Source organism: Lissotriton vulgaris, chromosome 1_1 (genome assembly GCF_964263255.1).
Source record: "Lissotriton vulgaris chromosome 1_1, aLisVul1.2, whole genome shotgun sequence".
Lineage (NCBI taxonomy): Eukaryota > Metazoa > Chordata > Amphibia > Caudata > Salamandridae > Lissotriton > Lissotriton vulgaris.
In genome coordinates, this window is record NC_141685.1 from 1,144,103,530 (window position 1) to 1,144,126,090 (window position 22,561).

The 22,561-nt window shown below is 43.1% G+C and overlaps 1 protein-coding gene across 1 annotated transcript in view; it reads right to left on the reverse strand.

The window, feature by feature from the left end:
- PA2G4 (proliferation-associated 2G4) overlaps window positions 1-22,561 on the reverse strand; it is a 41,190-nt gene that overhangs the window by 14,334 nt on the left and 4,295 nt on the right. The window contains exons 2-9 of the mRNA XM_086963898.1: window positions 20,915-21,043; window positions 20,224-20,329; window positions 18,568-18,637; window positions 4,956-5,048; window positions 4,249-4,312; window positions 3,736-3,814; window positions 2,196-2,274; window positions 1,401-1,534 (exon numbers count right to left, since the gene is read on the reverse strand). Coding sequence (XP_086820024.1) covers window positions 1,401-1,534; window positions 2,196-2,274; window positions 3,736-3,814; window positions 4,249-4,312; window positions 4,956-5,048; window positions 18,568-18,637; window positions 20,224-20,329; window positions 20,915-21,043 — 754 coding nt within the window. The remainder of the gene's footprint in view (window positions 1-1,400; window positions 1,535-2,195; window positions 2,275-3,735; window positions 3,815-4,248; window positions 4,313-4,955; window positions 5,049-18,567; window positions 18,638-20,223; window positions 20,330-20,914; window positions 21,044-22,561) is intronic.

Here is a 22,561-nt window from a genome sequence, read left to right on the forward strand (position 1 = left end):
CGCAGAAATCTAACCTGGTCTCTGCATTACAATCTTATTGGGAATCATATTCTTCCACTCCCACATCTGATAACGAGTGGGCCAGAATTTGGGAATCGACCACAAGACACAAAATTAGCCCGACTCTATCCCAAACTAAATTCTGGCTCCTACACAAAGCCTTTTGGACCCCCAGGAGACTTTTTCTGCACAACATCAAAGACAATGACTCCTGCTGGAACTGTTTGGAAGCGGGAGGGGACCTTGAACATCTGATATTTAAATGCCCCCGGGTTGCCACATACTGGGACAGGATATTTGACTTTGTCAACAAAGCCCTGCACATTTCTCTCCCGAGAGAATTTGCTACTCTAGTTATGGGCTCTTCCAAAGCTGTCACTTTAAATGAAAACGACAAAGCCCTACTTGATCTTTTACTGACAGCGGCGGTTAAAGTCATAACATCCAACTGGAAAGATACAGCCAAAGCCTCCTTCCCCCATTGGCTCAACTGGGTTTCTAACCTCAGGGGTGCCGACACCATTGCACTTGCCTCTCACCCCTGGCGCCCACAACACAGGAAAATATGGGCCTCACTTGACGCTCACTTTGATCTCTTCAAACCTCCGTGAGTCACCTAATACTTTGTCGCAAGCAATTTCTCAATATGTTATTTGATGGTCGTGCTTCACCCTACTGTGCTATATAACCGATCTATCTGCCTGCTGACATATGCCTTCGTGTTGTACGGACTTGATGCTTAACTGTCATTTTCTTTATTTACCTGTTTACTTTTCCCCCCCGCATGTTATGTTACTCCATATTATGTTACCTCACCGCTTCTCGATATGTACCTGTACCATGAACTTTATCTGCTATTATTTGTTCTGTTCATATCACTACCAAACTCTCTCAATAAAAATTTTTGTGAAATAAAAAAAAAGAAATACCCAAGAAAAGAATGGAGGAACCCTCCTGGAGGTTGTCCACACGGGGGCTGCTGAGGAAGTCGCCCACAATCAGCTAGTGGGGTCCTGCCCTTACTCAGAACCAAATGTTAGTTAAGCTAGCCATAGAGGGTCTCGAACATGTCTTGGTACTGTTGTGATGTCAAACACAATTCAGTTAAAGGGTCAGAATCCGCGGCCAAGTCTAAAAAAAAAAATTGGCACGCTTTTCCAGTTCGACAAAACTTTGTGGCTCTCTAATTCCCTCTACTTCAGCGATTGCACAGATAAGCTGCAATTTAAAAAGACACGGAAACTGCAGTTTACACAATACAATTTACATAAATGACAGTTGTAAGTGGAGGTCAGTAAAATGCTACACCTAATCACATGGCTAGACCCCTTTAAGATATCACTTGAATAAAAAAATATAAAGAATCGGAACAGATTTCTAGTCCTTCCCCAAGACACTACCTGAGAGTAAACGGCATTGCATCAAATCGTCGTTCAACCTCACTGAAGAAGGCACGGGAGGTTTTCATCTTCAAACCGTATTGCTTGGAAGGGTCCCTTTTGTATATGGTGGTCCTCTGCCCAGCATCCTTTGGCTGAAAAAATAAAACGGCTCCTATTTAAAAAAAGGTTGCTTTTTACTATGTTATTTTTTTTATTAATGTTGTAGTTTAAAAGCTAAGTCACTTACTATCCATTTTACAGTGATTAAGGGACGTTGTGAAATTGCAGTTAAGTGGATTAACAATAAAACAAATCACATTTATAACTGGGAAAACGCTGCACGTTTGAGCTGGGCCCGACAAGCAGCAAGAAGACACTGTTGAAACACTCGCATGCAGACAAAAGTTCAGATGACCTGGACAGGAGTCATGTTCATAAAGTTAATCAGTGGCAGAATACAGCAATCACAGCCAAAGAGGAGCTATGGATGATCAAGAGATGCTCATTCAACAAGCCTAACTCAAAAAGACCCAGGTCAAATAAATAAGAATGTTTCTGTGAAAAGCATGGCTCATGGTGTGCAGAAAGAAGATTGCTGCAGATTAATTGCACACATGCATGAGGAGGAGTCTTCAGCAGGATAAAAAGTACAAGGGCATGGAGTGCGTACTGGGACATAGGCCTGAGACACTGTGTCGGGGAGGGGAATACCTACAAAACCATGGTTCTAAAGATTTTTAAATGAGGCACACATTGCTGCACTGGGTCTCGTCTGTAGCTTCGAAGAGGCTTAATTGTATAGCCCTTTCTTACCTTTCCCTCTCCAGTGCTAACGAGGACATCAACGGCATAAACTTCATGCACCTCAAACTCAGCCTTTTCATGGTCCTTCCTAGAATAGAAAGACAGTATGGAGATACATCAAAGACATCCGGACAAAGGGTAAAAAATTCTAGCATGGGATACACAGGCATCAACTGGAAACCGGATTTACTTCCAGAAATGGTATTAAACATTAACGAAACCAAGCAAAACACAGGCCACTGTGCTAAAATATTGAAACAGACCTATTTGCACTACATAGAAAGGTCCAGAGTCATGCTAGACAACGATAATATTCAGATTAGCTATCAACAAGAGGCGATTACATTTAACGGTTCTGCACTTTGTATTGGCCGCCACATCTACCTATTTGCGATTACTGGAGGGACTAGCCCCACCTGAAACAAAAACAGGTACGTCTGATGTAGTCCAGCTTTTTGACTGCCCTCAATTTCTGATGTGGTCACCCTTCAGCATCACTGACTGGAGTCAAACTAGACCTCGAAAATCAAAATTACTACTAGACCTGCAGGTCTACCAACTTGAATAAGCTACTCAACAGAACTGAAATGCACTTGACCCATTTGTAGGTCGCATTATTTCATCCTAGGCAAATATTTAATTTTGAATGGCCTTTACTTCTTCATTATCACATATGACAGTGCCTTCTAATATGCAAGATCAGCATTGCTGCTGTACAAAAAAACGATTTGGTTTGCTTTAATACATAAAATGCATGCTCCATGAATAATAGGAATCCAGCCAATAGCATTGCCATCAGGGCATGAATGTTTATCAGTTCATCTTTAAAAACTATAAATATAGTACTAAAATGTGAGGTGGTAGATTACATTACCAGTTATAGACAGCACATTTTACATTGAAATAGACAAAAATGTTCCCACCAACATGCAGTTTTACTTCTAAATCTATTTTATATAAACAATCTGTAGAAATTGTTTTTTCAGCAAACATTTATCATCTGCCCATCACCTAGTAACGTGTTCAGAATTGTTTCCATCCTATTAAAATATTTTTATCAGAATTACAAACCAAGGGCTTTCATAACAGCAATTTGTTTTGAAATGTTTGTACAATTCGCTATTTAAATGGATGCAGGAATAAAGCATTACATCCTACAAGTCTCATTTCACATTTTTTGTACTGCACGTTTGTAAGACAAGTTCACTTTACAAAATCCTTCAACGTTGCAGCCCGATAAAGAAAACTAATTTTAGATGGAGACAGGCGATTGACCCGCCTCTGAACACAGAATAAATGTGACAATATAAAAAAAGATTTAAAGGCATTTTTAGTGCTCCTTCACTTTATGAGTGAACAGAACATCTGTTTGTAAGCTCGCCAGAAGGGGCAAGTAGGCCCAAAATAAAGCTTGCTCAGGACTCGCAATAACAGGTGGGCTGGCTTGGAGATTTGTCACGGCCTGCAAACTCCTTATTAATACGCGCACTATAGGAAAGAGCAAGCACCATGAACATTTTTACATTTTTGTGGAGACTACCAAACATACTTTTGCTGGTCAGTTGGGTTTTGGATGATCGTTTTCTCGCCATCGATCACATGCTGCTTCAGCTGATGTGACAACATCCCTTGGAAAAAGAAACATAATTGCATTACCACACTGTTCTTCTGTACCACTGGAGAGCCAGTTGGTTGCATATATTTTACTAGACCAGTCCATTTTCGCACCCAGATTTTCATTGGCAGCTCCAATCTTCGTCAAAACAGTTTAAATAACTGGTCAAAACGATTAAAATGAAGGGCAAGCAAGAGTACACACAAAATAGAACATAAAGTGACTTTAGACACTACTAAACACCCAATGTGTTACTTAACAGCGGATCATACCAATGCTTAAAACTGTCAGACTAGAATGTTATCTGCATCACTGTCTCAAAACGCAGAAGGGCAGGCTTTCCAGTCATCCTTTCACCCCTCACTGTGCATCACATAGCAGTCAATCAACAGAACTATGAAAAAAGCCTAGTTTATGGTCTTTATCAACCATATTTAAAGGACTTACCTTCAACAGCGGAACAGTTAAATGACTGAGCAATTTTATTCCAGGCCTCTGTTACCTGAGAGTTCTGTAAAACAATAATACAAATTAGTGGATCAGAGGCCACAAACAGTGTGTAAATGAAGCTGTTCTACAAAAAACAGGAAGCACTAGTGTATTCTTTGCACTGTTTTGGAGGACATCAGAAGCAATGAAAGCAAAGCTATTTTGACGAGACAGCTCTGTTTACATGTATACAGCAGGGTCGTACTGAGACCTCAACATATTATCAATTACTAGTTTGTGCCTCAAACCATAACTAAGCCGGACTTTGAACATAAAGCACAATAAGCTGAAAATATATGTATTTTACTGTCAAGAGATCTCTTTAAACAAACAACTGCCACTGTGCAGTATTTAAGCATGTTACAATTTGTCTACGTAACGGGCAGCAAGCACATACCGGGCAGGTGGCCAATGCTGTGCTTGCCGCCAGTTTTAATGGAAATTATTACCCTACAACCCTTAAGAGACTCCGCTGAACACTTTACAACTTTTCTTACTGTTAAAGACAAATCTTCCGGTCTACGTAGCACAATGACAGAAATGGCACACAATCTGTAGCTTGGCATCATTCAGACTAGACTTCACATCAGTACTACAAGACGCAGGAGACTGCATTATTTTTTACTTTATTAAAGTGACCAGTATCCCAATTGCAGCCATGTTACCTGGTTCCCCGGTTTCACCAAACGCAATGCAGCCTCTGCACATAAGTGTGCTGCCTTCAGAACATCAGCTTTGCGTCCAATAACTGGAGTTTCCTGTAAAAAATATATATAAATATAAATCTTTCAAATTACTACTGGTGGTAAAATAAAGAAATTGGGCAAACATTTTCTGCACTCTGAAATGAAAAGCTGTGCCTACACTCTGGACCACATCTTACAAGAATTATATAAGAGAAAATACACTAAAAATAAAGAACAGTACGGTCACTGGAACTTTATTGATGGGTTCAGATTTTACACACAAAATCATAAAAATTCAGTAGTTAATAGTTTTACTTATCTGAAGAAAGTACACCTCGTTAATTGAATTGGGTTCTGTTGCAGTACCCGTCCACTTTTTGCCTGGCGTTCGATCCAATTATTATTATTATTATTTTTTTTTTTTTAAAGAGTTTTATACAGTGCAAACTAGACCCAAGACTTCGGGCATCACAGCGCTTTACATGAGTGCCAGTTTTGTTATAGAATAACACATTCATTTTTGTTAGGCACAGGGAGATTAAGTGATTTGCCCATAAACACAGGGTGTTGCGTCGTTGCCGAGACTCGAACCCAGTTCCCCAGCTTTGAGGTCGACAGCTCTAGCCGTAAGGCTACATACTCTCCCCCGAACTTGAAAAGAGCAACAACAGCAACGCCACCACCCTTCTGGACAATCTCGCCAACCTCGGACTCAAACAACTTGTTAACACCCCCACCCACTATGCAGGTCACACACTCGACCCCATCTTCACCTCCAGCAAATATATCTCCTTCAGCCACACCACAGTTCTCCATTGGACGGACCACAACTGCGTTCACTTTGTCTACAAAAAGACCACAACCCGCAACCTCCCTCAACCTACTCTGCGAAGAAACTGGAACAAAATCACCATCGACCAGATCTCCTCATCGCTTCTTCAAAACCCCCCTGCCCACTCTTCGAACCCCAACCAAGTAGCCATTAACCTCACTCAATGGCTAACCAACAGCGCTGACAACCTAGCACCTCTGAAAAAACATCAATTCAAACTAGGCAGCAAAAACGCTCCCTGGTTCAACGATGATCTTAAGAAATCCAAGAAACTCTGTCGCTCCCTTGAGAAGGCCTGGAAAAAAAAACCTAACACCAGCTCCAAGGACGCCTTCAAAAACGCCACCCGCACACACCACCAACTGATCCGGATTGCCAAGAAAGCTGCACTTAAAGACCGACTAGACAACAACGCCCACAACAGCAAGGAATTATTCAACATCGTCAAAGAATTTACCAACCCCTCAGCCAACTCCAACGACATCACTCCCTCTCAAACCCTTTGTGACTCCCTAGCCTCGTTCTTCCACAACAAAATCGCTGACATCCACAACAGCTTCGACAACCAACCCGGAGACCAACCCACCCAACCTTCCGTACCTTCACCCCCCTTGAACATCCTTAATGACTGGAACCCAATCTCCACCGAGGACACCATCCGCCTGATGAACTCCATCCACTCAGGATTCCCCCACAGACCCATGCCCTCACCACATCTTCAACAAAGCAGACTCCATCATCGCACCCCACCTCCGAGACGTCATCAACTGCTCCCTCAACTCCGCCACCTTCCCGGAAAGCTGGAAACACGCCGAACTCAGTGCCCTTCTGAAAAAACCCACAGCTGACCCCACCAAACTCAAAAACTACCGCCCCATCTCGCTCCTACCATTCCCGGCCAAAGTCATTGAGAAAGCCGTCAATCAGCTCGCCGCCTTCCTCGAAACCAACAAATCACTCGACTCCTCAGTCTGGCTTCCGAGCCAAACACAGTACCGAGACCGCCCTCATCGCAGCAACAGACGACATTCGAACTCTACTGGACAACAGAGAAACAGTCGTCCTCATACTCCTTGACCACTCCGCAGCCTTCGACAAAGTCTGTCATAGCACCCTCCTACAACGCCTTAGAAACATCGGAATCCAAGGTAAAGCACTGGAATGGATCACCTCGTTCCTTACCGGAAGATCTCAGAGAGTTCGCCTCCCACCGTTCAAGTCAAAGGCCTCTGAAGTCATTTGCGGCGTGCCACAAGGATCTTCACTCAGCCCCACCCTCTTCAACGTATACATGAGCCCCCTCGCGACCATCGCACGCCAACACATCCTCAACATCATCTCCTACGCTGATGACACTCAACTGATCCTCTCTCTCACCAAAGACCCAAACACCGCCAAGACCAACCTACATGAAGGAATGAAAAAAGTAGCCGAGTGGATGAAGCACAGCCGTCTGAAACTGAACTCAGACAAAAACAGAAGTTCTCATCTTAGGTACCTCCCCCTCCGCCTGGGATGACTCTTGGTGGCCAGAGGCCCTTGGAAAAGCACCCATCCCGACGGACCACGTACGGAACCTGGGCGTCATCCTGGATTCCTCACTCTCGATGAACAGACAAGTCAACGCCGTTTCATCATCTTACTTCAACATTCTTTGCATGCTCAAAAAAACATTTCACTGGATTCCCACCGAAACTAGAAAAACGGTCACCCACGCACTGGTCACGAGCCGCCTGGACTACGGTAACACCCTATACGCGGGTACCACCGCAAAACTTCAGAAAAAACTTCAACGCATCCAGAACGCATCAGCCAGACTCATACCAGACATCCAGCGTAAAGACCACATTTCTAGTCACCTGAAAAACCTCCACTGGCTCCCCGTCAATAAGAGGATAACATTCCGCCTCTTAACCCACGCACACAAAGCTCTTTACGAACTCGGACCCGAATGCCTCAACACACGACTTTCCTTCTACACCCCCTCCCGCCAGCTACGCTCCTCTAACCAAGCCCTTGCTGCTGTACCTCTCATCAACAAAACCACCATGGGAGGAAGATCCTTCTTATACCTGGCAGCTAAAACCTGTAACTCACTTCCCATTCACCTTCGCCTCACTCAGAACCACCTAGCATTCAGAAAGCAACTTAAAACTTGGATATTCGACAAATAATTCACCACCCTTCAAGCGCCTTGAGACCCTCTGGGTATGTAGCGCGCTATATAAATTATTTGACTTGACTGTAGAATACCGGGTCCCTGCGGTCCAGGCTCCCAGTACCATTGTTTTCCCAGTACCATTGTTCTTTCCCTAAAACCGTCCCACAATTGGCACTTCAGGCGCCCTGTTAAGTCCCTAGGTATCTGGTGCATTGGGAAAGAAGAGGGTCCCTAACAAATTAGACATGTCACACTGCCTGTATTCCATGCCAACTAGTACCGCCTACGGTACAAGAAAGTCATCCCTCTAGCAGGCCTTACAAGCCCTAATGCAGGGTGCACTACATCTAGGTGTGGGCATATCTGCACGCCCGTACAATATTGAGGTCTATTTCTTAATATTGTATGGGCCAGGGAAGCCATGGAAAGTACATCAACTGAGTATTTGGTACCAAACAACTCCTTACAAACCCACAGTGATGCCAGTGTGGGATTTACTGAAGCATCTACTCCGGTTACCTCAGATGTGCACCCTGAAAATCTACCAACCCTGATGTGGCCACAGACTGGCTTTAGGCAACCTGTAACCACTAGACATGTTTGCGGACCGCTGGGTCGGGAGCCAATGCTCTCTGGGACCAGATACAAAGCACATCCTGGGTGGAGGTGTCACTCCTCCCCTCGAATAGGCACAGTGCTCGAGAGGGAAGCTTCAAAGACCTTACGCCTTTGTAGCAGTAGACGGCTGCCCCTGGTTTACACCCCCACTTTGGGCAGGAAAACCGCCGGAAAAAACCTGGGACGGATATGAGGCTTGCCCACCTCTGCCAACTCCACCCGGAAGGTGTAGGAAGCGAGTTGAAGTACACCTTTCAGTCCCCACCATCTTGAAGGAGAGGAATCCTCCAATCAGAGGTAGGAATATGTCCCCAACAGGAGGGTGGCTTAATTGAGGGTAAAGACACCTCAGGTTAAGGTACGGTTTCCATTGGCCCTACCAGCTACTCTCCTAAAAACGGCCCTAATTTTTGTATTTAGGTGGCCCCTCAGACAAGAAAGGTAGTTCTAGCCAACCTAAGAAGGGAAAGGACGAAGAAGACAGAAGATGCCAACTGACTTGGCCTCAGCCCTACCAGCAGCCCCCGAAAATCCTGCGGGGGAAAAATTACACCTGTCCGATAGTCAGCAGCCTCCACAAACTCTTGGAGGACTGCCTGCCTCTGAAGAGGACCAGAACTCCCAAGAAGAGAGGCTCTATCCACAAAGAAAAGACCAAGGACTCTGGTGGCTTCCGGATCAGTGACCCTTGACCAATCTGCACCCTAAGCGTCCGGCCTGTGTCCAGGTGGCTCACCAATCCAGAAAAGGCTATCCATTGATCCAGAGTTCAAGTCCAGGGTTGGCTGACCCCTTCTGGACTCCATGACAACACACGTGGTGTGAATCCCAAGGCACCTCCTGATCGCGACCGGCAGAAGAATCTGACTTCCAACGACACCCCTGCACACGAAGTTCCTGGGCATTAGGGAGCTCGACTGACTGTGTCCCTATGACCCACAGCATCTCAACTTACTGCTGCTGGTTTCCTTCATTCAGCCTCGGGCTCAACGTCTGCAGCCGTTTGAGGTATGAGCCTTAAATTCGGTAATGTCAGCCTATGGGAGAAACACATACATATACATGCAAACGGTTGTTGAAGGTGCCTTTAAGGACTTAAGTTGCTTGGGGCATGAATTCCAGAAACTGATGTCCAACCACAGTACTGTGGTCCCCGACCCCATTGTGACCAACTGTAGAAGAGTTTTTTGGCCAGAGGATATGGCTAATGAGTAGCTCCACGCTGAGATCAGTGGTTCATATTTTTTTAAAATCTAATTATGAGAATTTCCCCGAGATGGCTATACCAATTAGATTGTTATGGGGGTTTCTTTAAAAAAGCTAGAGTCTTTTTTATAAGGAATCTTGTGATAAACATGCCCCTTTTAAAGACCCAAAACGGTACTCTTCGACTGAACAGGCCAAGCAATTGCTGAAAAGCGCTATTAGGTCCTGTAACAGACTTAAGATTTGCACAGTGTATCGTGAATACAAGTATGCAATTGACCATTCTAAGAGGAAGTGGGAGGATGCCAACTGTCAAGGCCTGCTCCATGACCTCATAGAATGATGACCAGTCGTTCTAGAATATCATTGCACATGGGACAGGCAGAAGCACCAACCCCAGAAGGAATAAAATTCCCCAGAGAGATGGGAAAAACACTTTCCCACATAATACACTTGGCCCCACACCAGTCCTTCAATGTGGTTGAGGAGTGCCTCGAGGGTGATGTTACAAAACCAGGGAGTTTGATAACATTTTTTATCTTATAGGACACCTTTTCTGCTATTAACCCCTTCCAGGCTCATGACGAGCTGGGCTCGTCATGAAGTAGCCTCCTACCAGGCTGATGACGAGCCCAGCTCGTCATGTTCAATGGACTTTTGAAAATTCCAGCACAGGAGGAAAATATCACTAGCAGCGATGGTGTTAATAGTTTAAAGGCAATAAAGACCCCTGGTCCCGAATGCATACTTTGTGATCTATACAAATCAGAACTTTGGTTGGGAGCTAGCTATGCAAATCTTCCGAATGCAATAGCTAGGGGCGGGGAGATTCCGGACACCTGGAAAGGGGCGGAAATAATCTTAATCTTTCAAAAAGGTGACACCGATTGCCCGGCAAATAATAGGACCATTAGCCTACTAGATATACTTCAAAAAATATTCTCTAGGCAGGTCTTACACAGATGGCAAGAGGGGATGGATGGTCAGAAGATCTCAACACCCTTTCAGGCAGGATGTGTGCAAAGTTAGCACATTAGATCAGGTTTTTAAGTTCACCCTCTTTTATTCGAAATACATCCTGTTGGGCAGCCAGAAACGACGTGGCATTTGTTAATCTGTGTGCCACATTCAACCCGATACCCCGCGAGAACATTAGGAGAATACCAGCAAGCATAGCAATTCCGAGTGGGTTCACTTAACTATTGGCTAGGCTGTATGAAAAGAACTATGCGCAGGTCAGTTGTGGTGATAGAGGGGAGCTGACAAAGCACATCCCAGTTGCAAGGGCCCGACAGAGGCACATTTTGGCACCTGTCTGGTTCACATACATAAATTACGTGGCCAAGGCACTGGCAAAGTATGTAATGGACTCCCACCCTGAACGGGGCGAAACATCCATACTCCTGTTTGCAGACTACTCCCTATTAATCTCCTAATCACCGATGGGGTTACAAAATCTGCTAAATAAGTTTCTGGAGTTCTGCAGACACAGGGACCTGGATTTAAACACTGCAAAAACTAAGTTTATGGTTTTGGGTAAGAATACTAACAAGAGTTGTTCCGAAATTGCTGGAACAGACCAATTGGAACAGGTTTTTAGGTTTAACTATTTGGGGGGGACCCCTTCGGATAAATTTAGGTGGGTCCACCAAGTAAATAAAGGATCACTCACAATATCGCACAGATCCAAAACCATCCTGGTTTTCAGAAGAATACATATACACTTCTCTACCCGGTCCTGAAAGCTCACTGTGTGAAGGCCCTAGGTGCTGCCCTGTACGGCACAGAAGTTAGGGGTTACAAGGATACAAATATGCTTGTTGTGGCAGAGAATACTTTCAATTGATCTTTGCTTTCTGTCCCGACAAGCACTTCCCTGGTACCATTTTATTTTGGTATTGGCATAAAAAGAAGTTTCTGATCTGGCCCACTTAAAACCATTATTATTCTGGATTTGAATCTGGACAACTCCGGAACTAGCTGAATATGGAGACTCATTGAGAGATGTAAAGAAACTTGAACATGCTTTGGAGGTACACTAAGATTTGTTTACGAGGGGTGTAAAAAAGTGGGCTCAATTAAATTGTGGGACTCGCCTGAACTAATTTATATGGCGGACAAGCTATCCTTAAAATCAACCTATTCGTTTCCTGTGTGTTAAGAGTTAATAACCATGGGTACTCTTGATGACGTACCTGAGCAGTTGTCATTTAAAACACCACCCATGGTGAAGATTTTGTATATTAGATTTAGAATAGGTTGTCTACCACTCGATCTTTCAGCAGAATTTTTTTATCCGATTCTTGCACAGCGTGTGGCATGAATCCGGAGACTCTTGATCTGATGTTATATATATGTGAATATTGTGGTGCGCACAGAAAATATATACACACATACATATCCACACACACACACACACAATAGCCACCTCCCTGAGACATCTTAATGCCATGGGTGAATCATTAGAAAACTATAAAAACGTTGTGCTCGAGTTATGCCCACAGATGGACCCAGCAATACCAAACTGCCAAGCAGTCTCATGCTTCCAAAATGTAGCCCTTGTACCCCTTTCCATATACTATATATTTTCCAAACCCCATTTTCTACAACCACCTCTGCCTCCTTGCAGTCCTAATTCCAAACAGCCATATCCCAAGTTTCCCCAATTCTAGCATCTAAGGACTGAAATCTCACATCACGACTGCTGTGGCCTGCAAATAGTAAGTCATTGGCAGAAGTTTAAAAAACAGGGTGGGGGGAAGAAAAATACACACAAGCACAAAAAAAATAAAATAAAGCACACTGGGGAGCAAAATGGGGTAAAAAATGAAAAAAATAAAGTCCAAGCAGCAACATTAGAGGAGTACAAAGACCCAGACGAGGGGGACAAGGACAAGACCAATTATGATGGCCAATAATAAGAAGACAGAAAAGGAACAAAAAATATTAACGTGGAATACGAATGGAATGAATTAAATCACGGAGAATGAAAATATTGGAGTACTTCAAACGTAATAGCGAAGTAATTTTAATCCAGGAATCACATTTAACAAAGGAGGAGTGGGAACCAATATGTAAAACTGAGGATTGGATAGAGCACTGTATCTGTACGAATCAAAACTGTGATATAAAAGGAGTCGCAATCATCTTAAAAAAATCTTTGAAAGCAGTAATCAAAAAAAACAGAAGTCGACAGAAAAGACAGATGGGCCATCGTGACGGCAATGATCTATAACAATGTATATACCCTGGTCGGCTACCATGGCCCAAATTCGGATGACCCTGAACCACTAAAGAAGCTATATGTCAACCTCCTAGCAACCAACTCCCCAATTATAATGGTAGGAGACTAATATCTTACTAAATCCCTCAGAAGACAGACACCCCGCAAAGAACTTCCCTAACTTGCAAAATATGAGAGAATGGATAGGGCGTTATACGAAGGACCTGGGCCTGGTCGATGTATGGAAAGAAAAAGGTAATATAAACCATTGATTCACGTATAAGAACAAAATAGGACACCTCCAGAATAGATTATTTTCTCATCAGTAGGAGTCTGGTGGAACAAACAGAAAAGGTCGAGCCGTTCCCTGCACATATTTCTGACCACTCAGCGGTATAACTTATATTGATGCTTAAAACTTCAGCACTTCATCAAAGGTGGACTGTAGATATGAGTATATTCCTAGTGGAAGACTATTACCAAAAACCTTGAAGAAGAAACAAAACTGTTCTTTGATCTTAACAAGGCCGGAACTACAAAACAAACTGCCTGGGACGCCTATAAAGCAGTTATCAGAGGGAAACTTCAGCATAGCATCGTACAGGAATAAAGAAAGGAAGTTAATTGTCAAACAGATTGAAAAAGATATACTATCGCTAGAACTGGACCTTAAAACTGATGGCTGTAGCAAGTTAACCGCTGACAGAGGAAAACATAAGAAATAAGAAAACAGAACTCCATGACTTCCTGGAAAGAAGAGTAAGGGATAAATGGGAAGCTAGTAAACTCCCATTATGAATATGGGGAAGGATGCGGGAGGATCCTAGTCTGGAAAGCAAAAACTGAAAAAAATAAAAATATAATCACAAAGATAGGACAATACAGGATACACCTCAGAAGGTACTACAATTAGGCAAGAATTTAAACGCTTCTTCGAAGACCTCTACACAGATCTAATTACCACAGAGGATCAAATTCAAAACTTTCTAACGTATTTAACTAACCCAGTGACCTCACAGGAACAGAGGCTTGCCCTTAACCAAGAGATCTCGAAAGAGGAAGTCAGAACTGCAATTAAATTGCTTAAAAGAGGAAAAGCCGCCGGCCCAGACTCCCTACCAAATGAACTATACTTACATCTCCAAGAAACACTATTATCTCCACTTACGGAACTCCTAAACTGCATATTTCAAGATAACCAAAAACTCCCAAATTAATGGAACGACGCAATCATCAATATTATTCTAAAACCAGGGAAAGACCCAACAAAATGCGAATCATACAGGCCCATCTCCCTCTTGAACACGGACTATAAAATATATACACAGATCCTGGCTAAAAGATATGGGGCAGTGGCAGGGTCCCTAATCCACCCAGATCAAGAGGGTTTCATTAAAAGGCAGGCAAATACATGAATTATCCCACAAGCTCATTGCTGCCATTGACATTGCAGTTCAAGATACTGCACCATTATCTGTAATAACTTTTGACGCGGCAATAGCTTTCGACCGAGTTAGTTGGCCTTTTCTGAATGCTACCCTGTTTAAATTTAATCTAGGTGAAAAAAATGGAAAGCGCTATATCCAATATTTACTCAAAACCAAATGCAAGAATTCTAGTAAATGATGCACTTACTGACAGCGTACTTATTAAAAGAGGCACCAGACAAGGATGCCCCTCGCCCCCCCTCCTATTTAATTTCTACATTGAACCTTTGGCCATCCAAACTTTTAAACATCAAGGTTGGGAGAAAAAGGTAGCATTATATGCAGACGACCTGATGATATTTATTGGGAACTTAATGATTTCACTCCCCATAATAGAAGACACTATAGCCCAGTTTGGAGCAGTATCAGGATACCAGGTCAACCAAACCAAAACAGAAATTTTTGAGTGGAACACTACCTCAGGAAACCCCTTCACTAAAGACAAAATCAAATACCTAGGAATTGAATATACAAAAGACTTAGAAGATATAACCAACCTGAACTTCTCAAGGATACACAAAGAAATAAGACCACTACTAAAGGCCTGGTCAGGCCTACAACTATCATTCCTAGAAAAATCAAATTTAATTAAAATATGACTATTCTACCGAAATGCACATACTTATTCAACGCTATCCCTCTGAGCTTTAGTACGGAGCAAATGAAAAAACTTCAGGGAGAGCTATCTAGTTTTATTTGGGCCGCTAAAGGGTGTCCGAATAGCCTGGAAAAAACTTAGAAGAAACAAAACACAAGGGGGGATTGCCAGCCCGGATATACTGGAATATTGTAGATCCTTTCAGTTCAAAAACACCAGGATCCTGCTGACCGAATGGGAGAACTGGCCTACATACCTAAAAGCACTCATTGGCACTAATGAAGACCACTACCTATACAAATTTGGCCAGCCGAAATTTTTCAAAAAAATAAAAAACTTAAAATGATAAACGCTGTAGATAGACCTTGGCTGGAAATAAGAAGAAACCTAAAAATACCGTATTTTAGCAAACATGCGCCAATCTGGAAATCACCGGGTACCCCTGATTGTCTAAAAGATGCACTATCAATCCCACTAAGAAAGCATAGCATAGACCACTGGGGACAGCTCTTGGAAAGAAACCAGATGGTGAAAAGGGAGAAAATATACGAGGAAACCCAGGGGGTCGATATCAAGATTTAAACTCTACCAGCTAAATAGCTGGGCGAATACACTAAAAGAAAAACTGCAAGGCGACAAGATCATTGAACAAAAACTCTTGAACCCAGCCACCTTTAAAAAATAGGTCTCCTATTGGTACTGGTCCCTAATAAGAGCAAGAGAGGAAGAGTACAAAACGCCACAAGATCTCTGGGAAAAAGACATGCCCAATATAGACCACTCAAACCTCTGGCTTTCTTCAAACACGATCATGACACGAGTAGTAAAATCCGGGCCCCCCGTTACCAAAGCTCTGAATAGACACTGGGGCCCTTGACTCCTCCTTACCTTAAGGGATTTTGCTCGATGAGGACAAAAAAAAACTGCATCAACAGGCATTCCACTCTTGCACATGACCATAAAATGTTGGCCACTTGCTTTTATTGTACACAGCTTTAAACCCCTTTCACCACATCCTGCTAAATCCCTTGAGCTCCTGCTTAAACCCCCCCCCCCCCAATCCATACTCTGCCAAATGTTTCCACCTTCCCATGCCCACCCCACAACTACTGCAAAGCCGGACCTGCACCTAGCACTTGCCTTCTAATCTGATAAAGTCCATGAAGCCAAGTGTCAGCTGCATCTCATAAGGTTGTTCTCCAATTAATTCACACAACTAATTTACTCAACGCCAACTCTTGCCAGCCTCTGAAAATAGATCACATTAACAGTGCGCCACCACATTCCTATATCATTCTTCAATACTTTAACATCTGCCTTGATAAGACCGAACACAAGATACCTTCTCCCTTCACTTGAATCCCTAGATATCCATCAACAAGGTTTTGGTCCTACTCAAGCTCCAGGCCATACTCTAAATGCTACCTAGTTGAAATGGGAAGTTCATGTCGCCTGGCTGGCAATTTGCTTATCTAAACTTACCCCTGTGAAATGCCTCTCTGCACCAAGAGACCTATCAGGACCCACTGACTGACAAGAAACTTTATTTCAGTCTCCAACATACGGACACCCCAACAGCCTCCTTGCTCAAAAGAACACAATCTTGCTTTATACAACAAGACAAGATTGGCTAGATTACAATAAAACCATTCAGGGAGAAGCTTGTTAAGAGGCCAGAAATATCCAACTCGATGTCTATACTGTGAATCACAAACCAAGCAAATGCCCTGGAGTTCCACCAACACCATGATCACAAACAGCCTTCTGAACAGAAGGCTCCAAGCTCCAAAAATGGAACACAAAGGTGTACCACCCTAATACTAAATATCATCTCAACACCATCTCACTCAGTTCACCAGGGCACTCTACTCCACATCTGTATTATACTGGTACAGAAGACAAAGACAATGCCATAGGTTGGTCCCAGTCTACAACCACACATACAATCTCAAACCATTTAAGATCCAGGATCTTCTCAATGTGGCCTACCACAGGACTCGGAATGTTCAACATATACCTCAAAAGACAGCAATGTCTCACCAAACGTGTTTGACCTGAACTGCTTCAACTATGTAGAGCTTTCGGATCAGTTCTCATTTTGGTGGTGTACTGCTGGAGCCAGTGCTTAAACAGGAGAAGATCTAAGGAGGTCTCAATACCCCCAGTGCTCAAGAATGACACATGTATGTAAGAGGTGCATACATGTGCTATTAGTCATTGCGAAAAAGAATATTTGATACTAGTTTCATCTGTATATATTTATACAAATCCTTTCTGCTTTATCAGGATATGGCTCAGGCATGTTAACTTTTCAGAACAGGTGCTTAACGGAACGTATTTACCGCTGCAATTCACCAAACTGATTTAGGATTTGTTGTACTATACGTAGGAAATTTAAATGTTTCCTCATATCTGAAAATTGGTGATGTACATAACAGTTAAGCAACCCTCTCTGGGTACTTGGATAGAATATACTACTGCTCCAATATCTGTTCAAATTAAAGATATATGTACGGAATTACAAAAATAGCTGCACCAAATGAAAGCCTCTTGCTTTGCGGTGTATAATCTGGGGTATATCAAGTGCTGAAAGGGGTTATGAATTGTACTTTAACACTATGGGAAATTAAAAATCAAACTTAATTCTGACTTCTATACAAGTCTTTGGGTCGAACTACCGAACATTTTGACTTGCACTATTCCATGCCTGTAGTAGTAAGTTAAGGCAGTGGTTGCTCCAAACATCTTTTGCCATTTTGTTATGAAAACAGGAGTATGGGGGTGGTAATGAAGACTGTTTCTGCGTACTTGTTGTGTGGAGTGCAAGTTGTGTTATTTTTAACTAACTTGTACTTGCATTCATTATTGTAAGGTGAAGTTGGTGGGTTATACTGCGATAGGTTTGACTGTTTTGTTGTGGAGTGGCTGGTTATGCTGCTTTGTGTATGATACATAGTCATGTTCTTTTAGATGTCAATGCTACATTTCCAGGCAAAAGCAGCATACACCTGAAAGTTTCTGGGGCACGCAACAATTTACTATGGTCTTCGGAGTAAAATAGCACACCTCCTGTTCATCTACTTAACATACCAGTCAGACCACAATCTGTGGCAGAGACTTAACTTGGTGCTCCCTTTGTGATACTATTCAAGGTGCTTTAGGTCAAGAGGACAAAATAGGATTTTAAAGTCTTAAGATTCGGTTTCAGATCTATCATTTATATATGAAGCAACAAGTCACATTACAGCCTTGGTGCATGTATGCAAAATGTACCAAATGTTTTTCAATGCCCTCTTGCTAAAAACTGTCAAAATCTTGTTTTGTTTGGTAATCTGGGTAAATTCACTAAGCATGTAAAGCATTTTCTTTAAATACTCTGTCTTTGATTGTTCCACCTACATTCCAGTTCGGTGCCTCTACAGACATGCTGGACCATGCTCCAATAAATACAGTAGGACATGCATACCTTTGTGGCACCCACAACGAAGCTGTGGGCAACATTGGCAATAAAGCCATCCACGTGAACTCCCAGGTCACTGCAATATAAGCATAGAGAACAGTCAAACAAAAGGATGCAGCCCACACAGATCAACCCATTGCCCTTTTCCCCCAAATCAAAACAAGTATTGCCAAAGCGGATAGATTTGGCTTTAAGGTGCCAACGCATGTAAACAAAGGCGTTGACTAATACAGTTTTGATGTACAAGTGCTGTTTATTACATGTGTTGCTTTTTATTACAGTAAAAACTGTCAGTAGAACAGGAATAACAAAAAGATTGGTTTCTTTATAGAATACACATTGAATGTGCCTAGAAAATGGACTGCCCTTTTCAAAGGTGTAGTCAGCGGCTGTTCCTCCATAGGAGCCCCTTCACACTGCTGCAGAAAGAGTGAACAACAAAATGACAAAGGACTATTACCATTTTATTTTTATACTCTGCTGAACGGAGTGTGGGGGCTGGGCCAGGGCATCACTGCTGCTGACTGGCAGCAACGAACAGCCACTTACGTTTGAAGTGTGAATGTAGGTTTGGCCAGCGAACGAACTTACTACAGCCAGCAAGGCATGCGCAATTTAAACCTCTCAAACCCAGATGCCTTAGACAGCTGGGTTGGAGAGCAGGCACAAGCCTCCAGTGCCTTTCGGAGCACTGAGGCAGCCTGCGCCAGTCAGTCTAGATGCCCCACTCCTGCGGCTTAACATTGTTAACAGCATGAGAGCAGTGTCTGGACTGGATAAGGTAGTTGGCTGTGACTGCCTCACGCATGGAGAGGTCTTGAGCAAGGGACTGGAGAGCATGGAAGATGTATTGCAGGAAAAGGTATGTGAAACTTTTGTTTCAGATGTTTATTTTATGTAATTTTAAGGATATAGTGCCCCACTGTTTCTTTTATGTCACCAACCGCCACCCGAAGTAGTCTCTCACGAGTGCCAAGAAAGGAACTCGACTAATGCATCATGAATACCCAATAGCACGATGCGACCGTAACAGTTCTCGGAGTAGAGACAACCCACTATATTGAAAAGAATTTGCAACATGTTAATCAGACAGCTGTGACGCCAAGCCAGGGCTTAAAACAGGACAGTCAATAGGCTCATAAAAAAAATTATACACACAAATATACATTTTTTAAATGACTGGCCTTATGATAGCCGGTCTAGCGGCACTACGCAAGTAAAGAACACGTAGGAGTCCTTTACACATGCATTCCACCGGAGACATTTTGCTGATTTCTTGCCTTCAACTAAATGTAATTGGTGCTACACGACAGCGTTCATATATGATGGTTGATTCCTGTGTTTAAGTAAACTGACATGGTTGCAAAGAAACCGGAAAGATCTCAATACAAGTCTGACTAAAAGGGGGCTAGCCATAAAGACACTGGTAAAATAGGGCACATATAAGGAAAAACCAGCCAGCTAATTAATGAACACTACATGTCTTGGGACACAGCCTCTGCTAGACCCTTGAGAATGCAGTCTGTGCAATGCTCCGAGTACAGATCTTATGCTAGGCAAGAATAAAGCCTGTTTGGCAGAAATCAATCACCTTAGCCTTAAATATGGCGTAAACCAGGGAACAGACTTAATTAAAACGTGGAAAGACTGCAACATACTCACATTTTGACCAAGTCCCCTTCCTTGAGTAAATAATCTTGGTCACTCTTCAAGGGAGAGAAGTGGCAGACACAATGATTTACAGATATACTGGTTGGGAAAGCAATACCTGTGAAGAGAAGGACAGGTTGGATAATGAAGCTGGGAGCAGGTGGAGGCAGAACTGTGCCTAACTCTGGGGAAATTAGGTGCTGGGCACGATGAAAAGCATCAACTCGGGCTGGAGCAAAGCAAAACATGCAGCAAGCAAAACCTTTTTAAGGGTATTAATTATACAGATTGCCGATATGCAAAGTGCGCAGCACATAAGATGAATAAAGTACCCCACCACTCACTGCACAAAGAAAAAACACGCCGAGAGTGGCTACAAGATTTCTTTTCAACTAAATGGAATGCTAAAAAACAAATGAAAATTAAGCATGCTGTAGAAAAGATGGGGAGTGTAAGTACCAATTCATAGTTACAACTAACTAACTCAAGTCGGCCATTACTGTGCCAGCCTGGTCTCTTAGTCCATATAGACGTGTGTGCAGCACAGATTTATTGTGCAAAATAAGAAGTGCCTGACATACACGGTTTCAAGTAGAAACAAAACGGGCCGTTTAATGTCAGCCTCGTTATGACGAAGAGAAGGTACGTACAAGACAAATTTCAAAAGCACAGCGTGGGTTACATGTATGAGGCGAGGTCTCACCCTTTTTCATTTCCTTCTCCTTTTTGAAGATTTTACCGGTCTCCTCCATGATCAGAGCATCACCCTTCTCACAAAGACTCAGGACCGAGCACCCACAGGTGGCGGCATCGATTACAGTCCGGAGGACCCCTGAAAGACAAGAGGCTACTACTTTATTTGCAATCACAATAAAAAAATGCATTTACCACGTTAGCCACATGAAAGGCAGAACAGTATGTGCATCCCTTTTTTATTGAAAATTAGGTTTATTTATGCCAGGACTAGGAAAGTTTAAAATGCATAACAAAAGAAGGCAAAAAATAAGTGACTTTGGGAATATTGCATCAATAAGTATTCAGTTTCCATCTGGTGCCAGGGATCCAAATTATCTGAATGTGTTACCTTATATGTCCTCCGCTACCCCTGAATAGTATTAAACGCACAAAATTACTCTAGAGCCGAGATGTGTTTTTAAGCAGGCATCAGTACCTGGCTGCGTCAGCCGTGTGAATGACCGTAGGTGTACATTCAACAGTATCGTATTTGCGTACATAAGCACAAACCTGCCTATATATGTATATGGATGACATGATGGGCAGCGTTATTAGGGTTGCCTCAGATTCCAACTTTTCGCTCCCGGAACTCGGTGCCACACCACATCATTAGTTAATGAGTATGCACTACTGAGCTGCACACTTTCTGGCGGATGTTCTCACAAAAAAGGAACTTTGTTCCTACAGCATCAACTGCAGGGTGCCTTATTAAAGTGACATACATCAGGGAATTCGGGAGACTGAATGCTGTCTCGCAGTGCCTCCGGCGAGAAGAAGTTTTTTTTAACTAAAACAAGCACTAATCACTCCAGTATTGCAGGCCAACCACCAGGCACATGCATGAACAAACTTTTCAACTTGGCAGTTAGGGATCCACTCCAGTAAGGGAAGCTGCCTTTTGCAATGTCACTTCAGCATACATGCTCCGTTAGAAGAAAACAAAAGTAGTAGTTCCTGGCATTACACCTGTAACTCGCACCCTTGTATTTCTTAAGTGTGATGAGAACACACAGCACAACAGGTGGTGAGGAGGGAGACTGAAAGGAGTCCGATACAGCCGTAGTGTCTCAATGCGAGAAGAATTAATGATTGTCTGAGGATGCAGACGTAACCGGAGATACTCACAAAGGTCTTGGAGCAAGTATTAAGCCTTTCCCTTAAGCAATTATGGGTCCAATTAAGAAAAGCCGAGCAGAAAACCTTTAATTTCAGTGATGAGGAAACATTAAGCGTCAGGTTTGGACTTGAAACGTGATGCCTGCAAGCCAGGGTCGGGTGACTGTTGCAACAAATAAAATGTTGGGCCTTGCACGCACTGGCAACAAAAGGAGTCTCTGAAACTAACAAAGGAACTGCATGGTTCCCGCCAAGAGAAAGGATATGGGCAGAGAAATCCCCGCTCCAGTTGGCCATGCGGAAATCGCGTGGTACTTGGCGCCCCAACTTACGAGGACGCTCCCCCCTACACGTGCATTCACCCCGCTTGACCCACGACATTTTGTAATGGCATATCTGCAATTGTAAACCGCACCCCCTGGGTGCCACGTCCGTTTGACTGAATGAATGGATATCAGCAAACTCGCTCTTCCACTGAACCTTTGCTTTGATTCTGCCA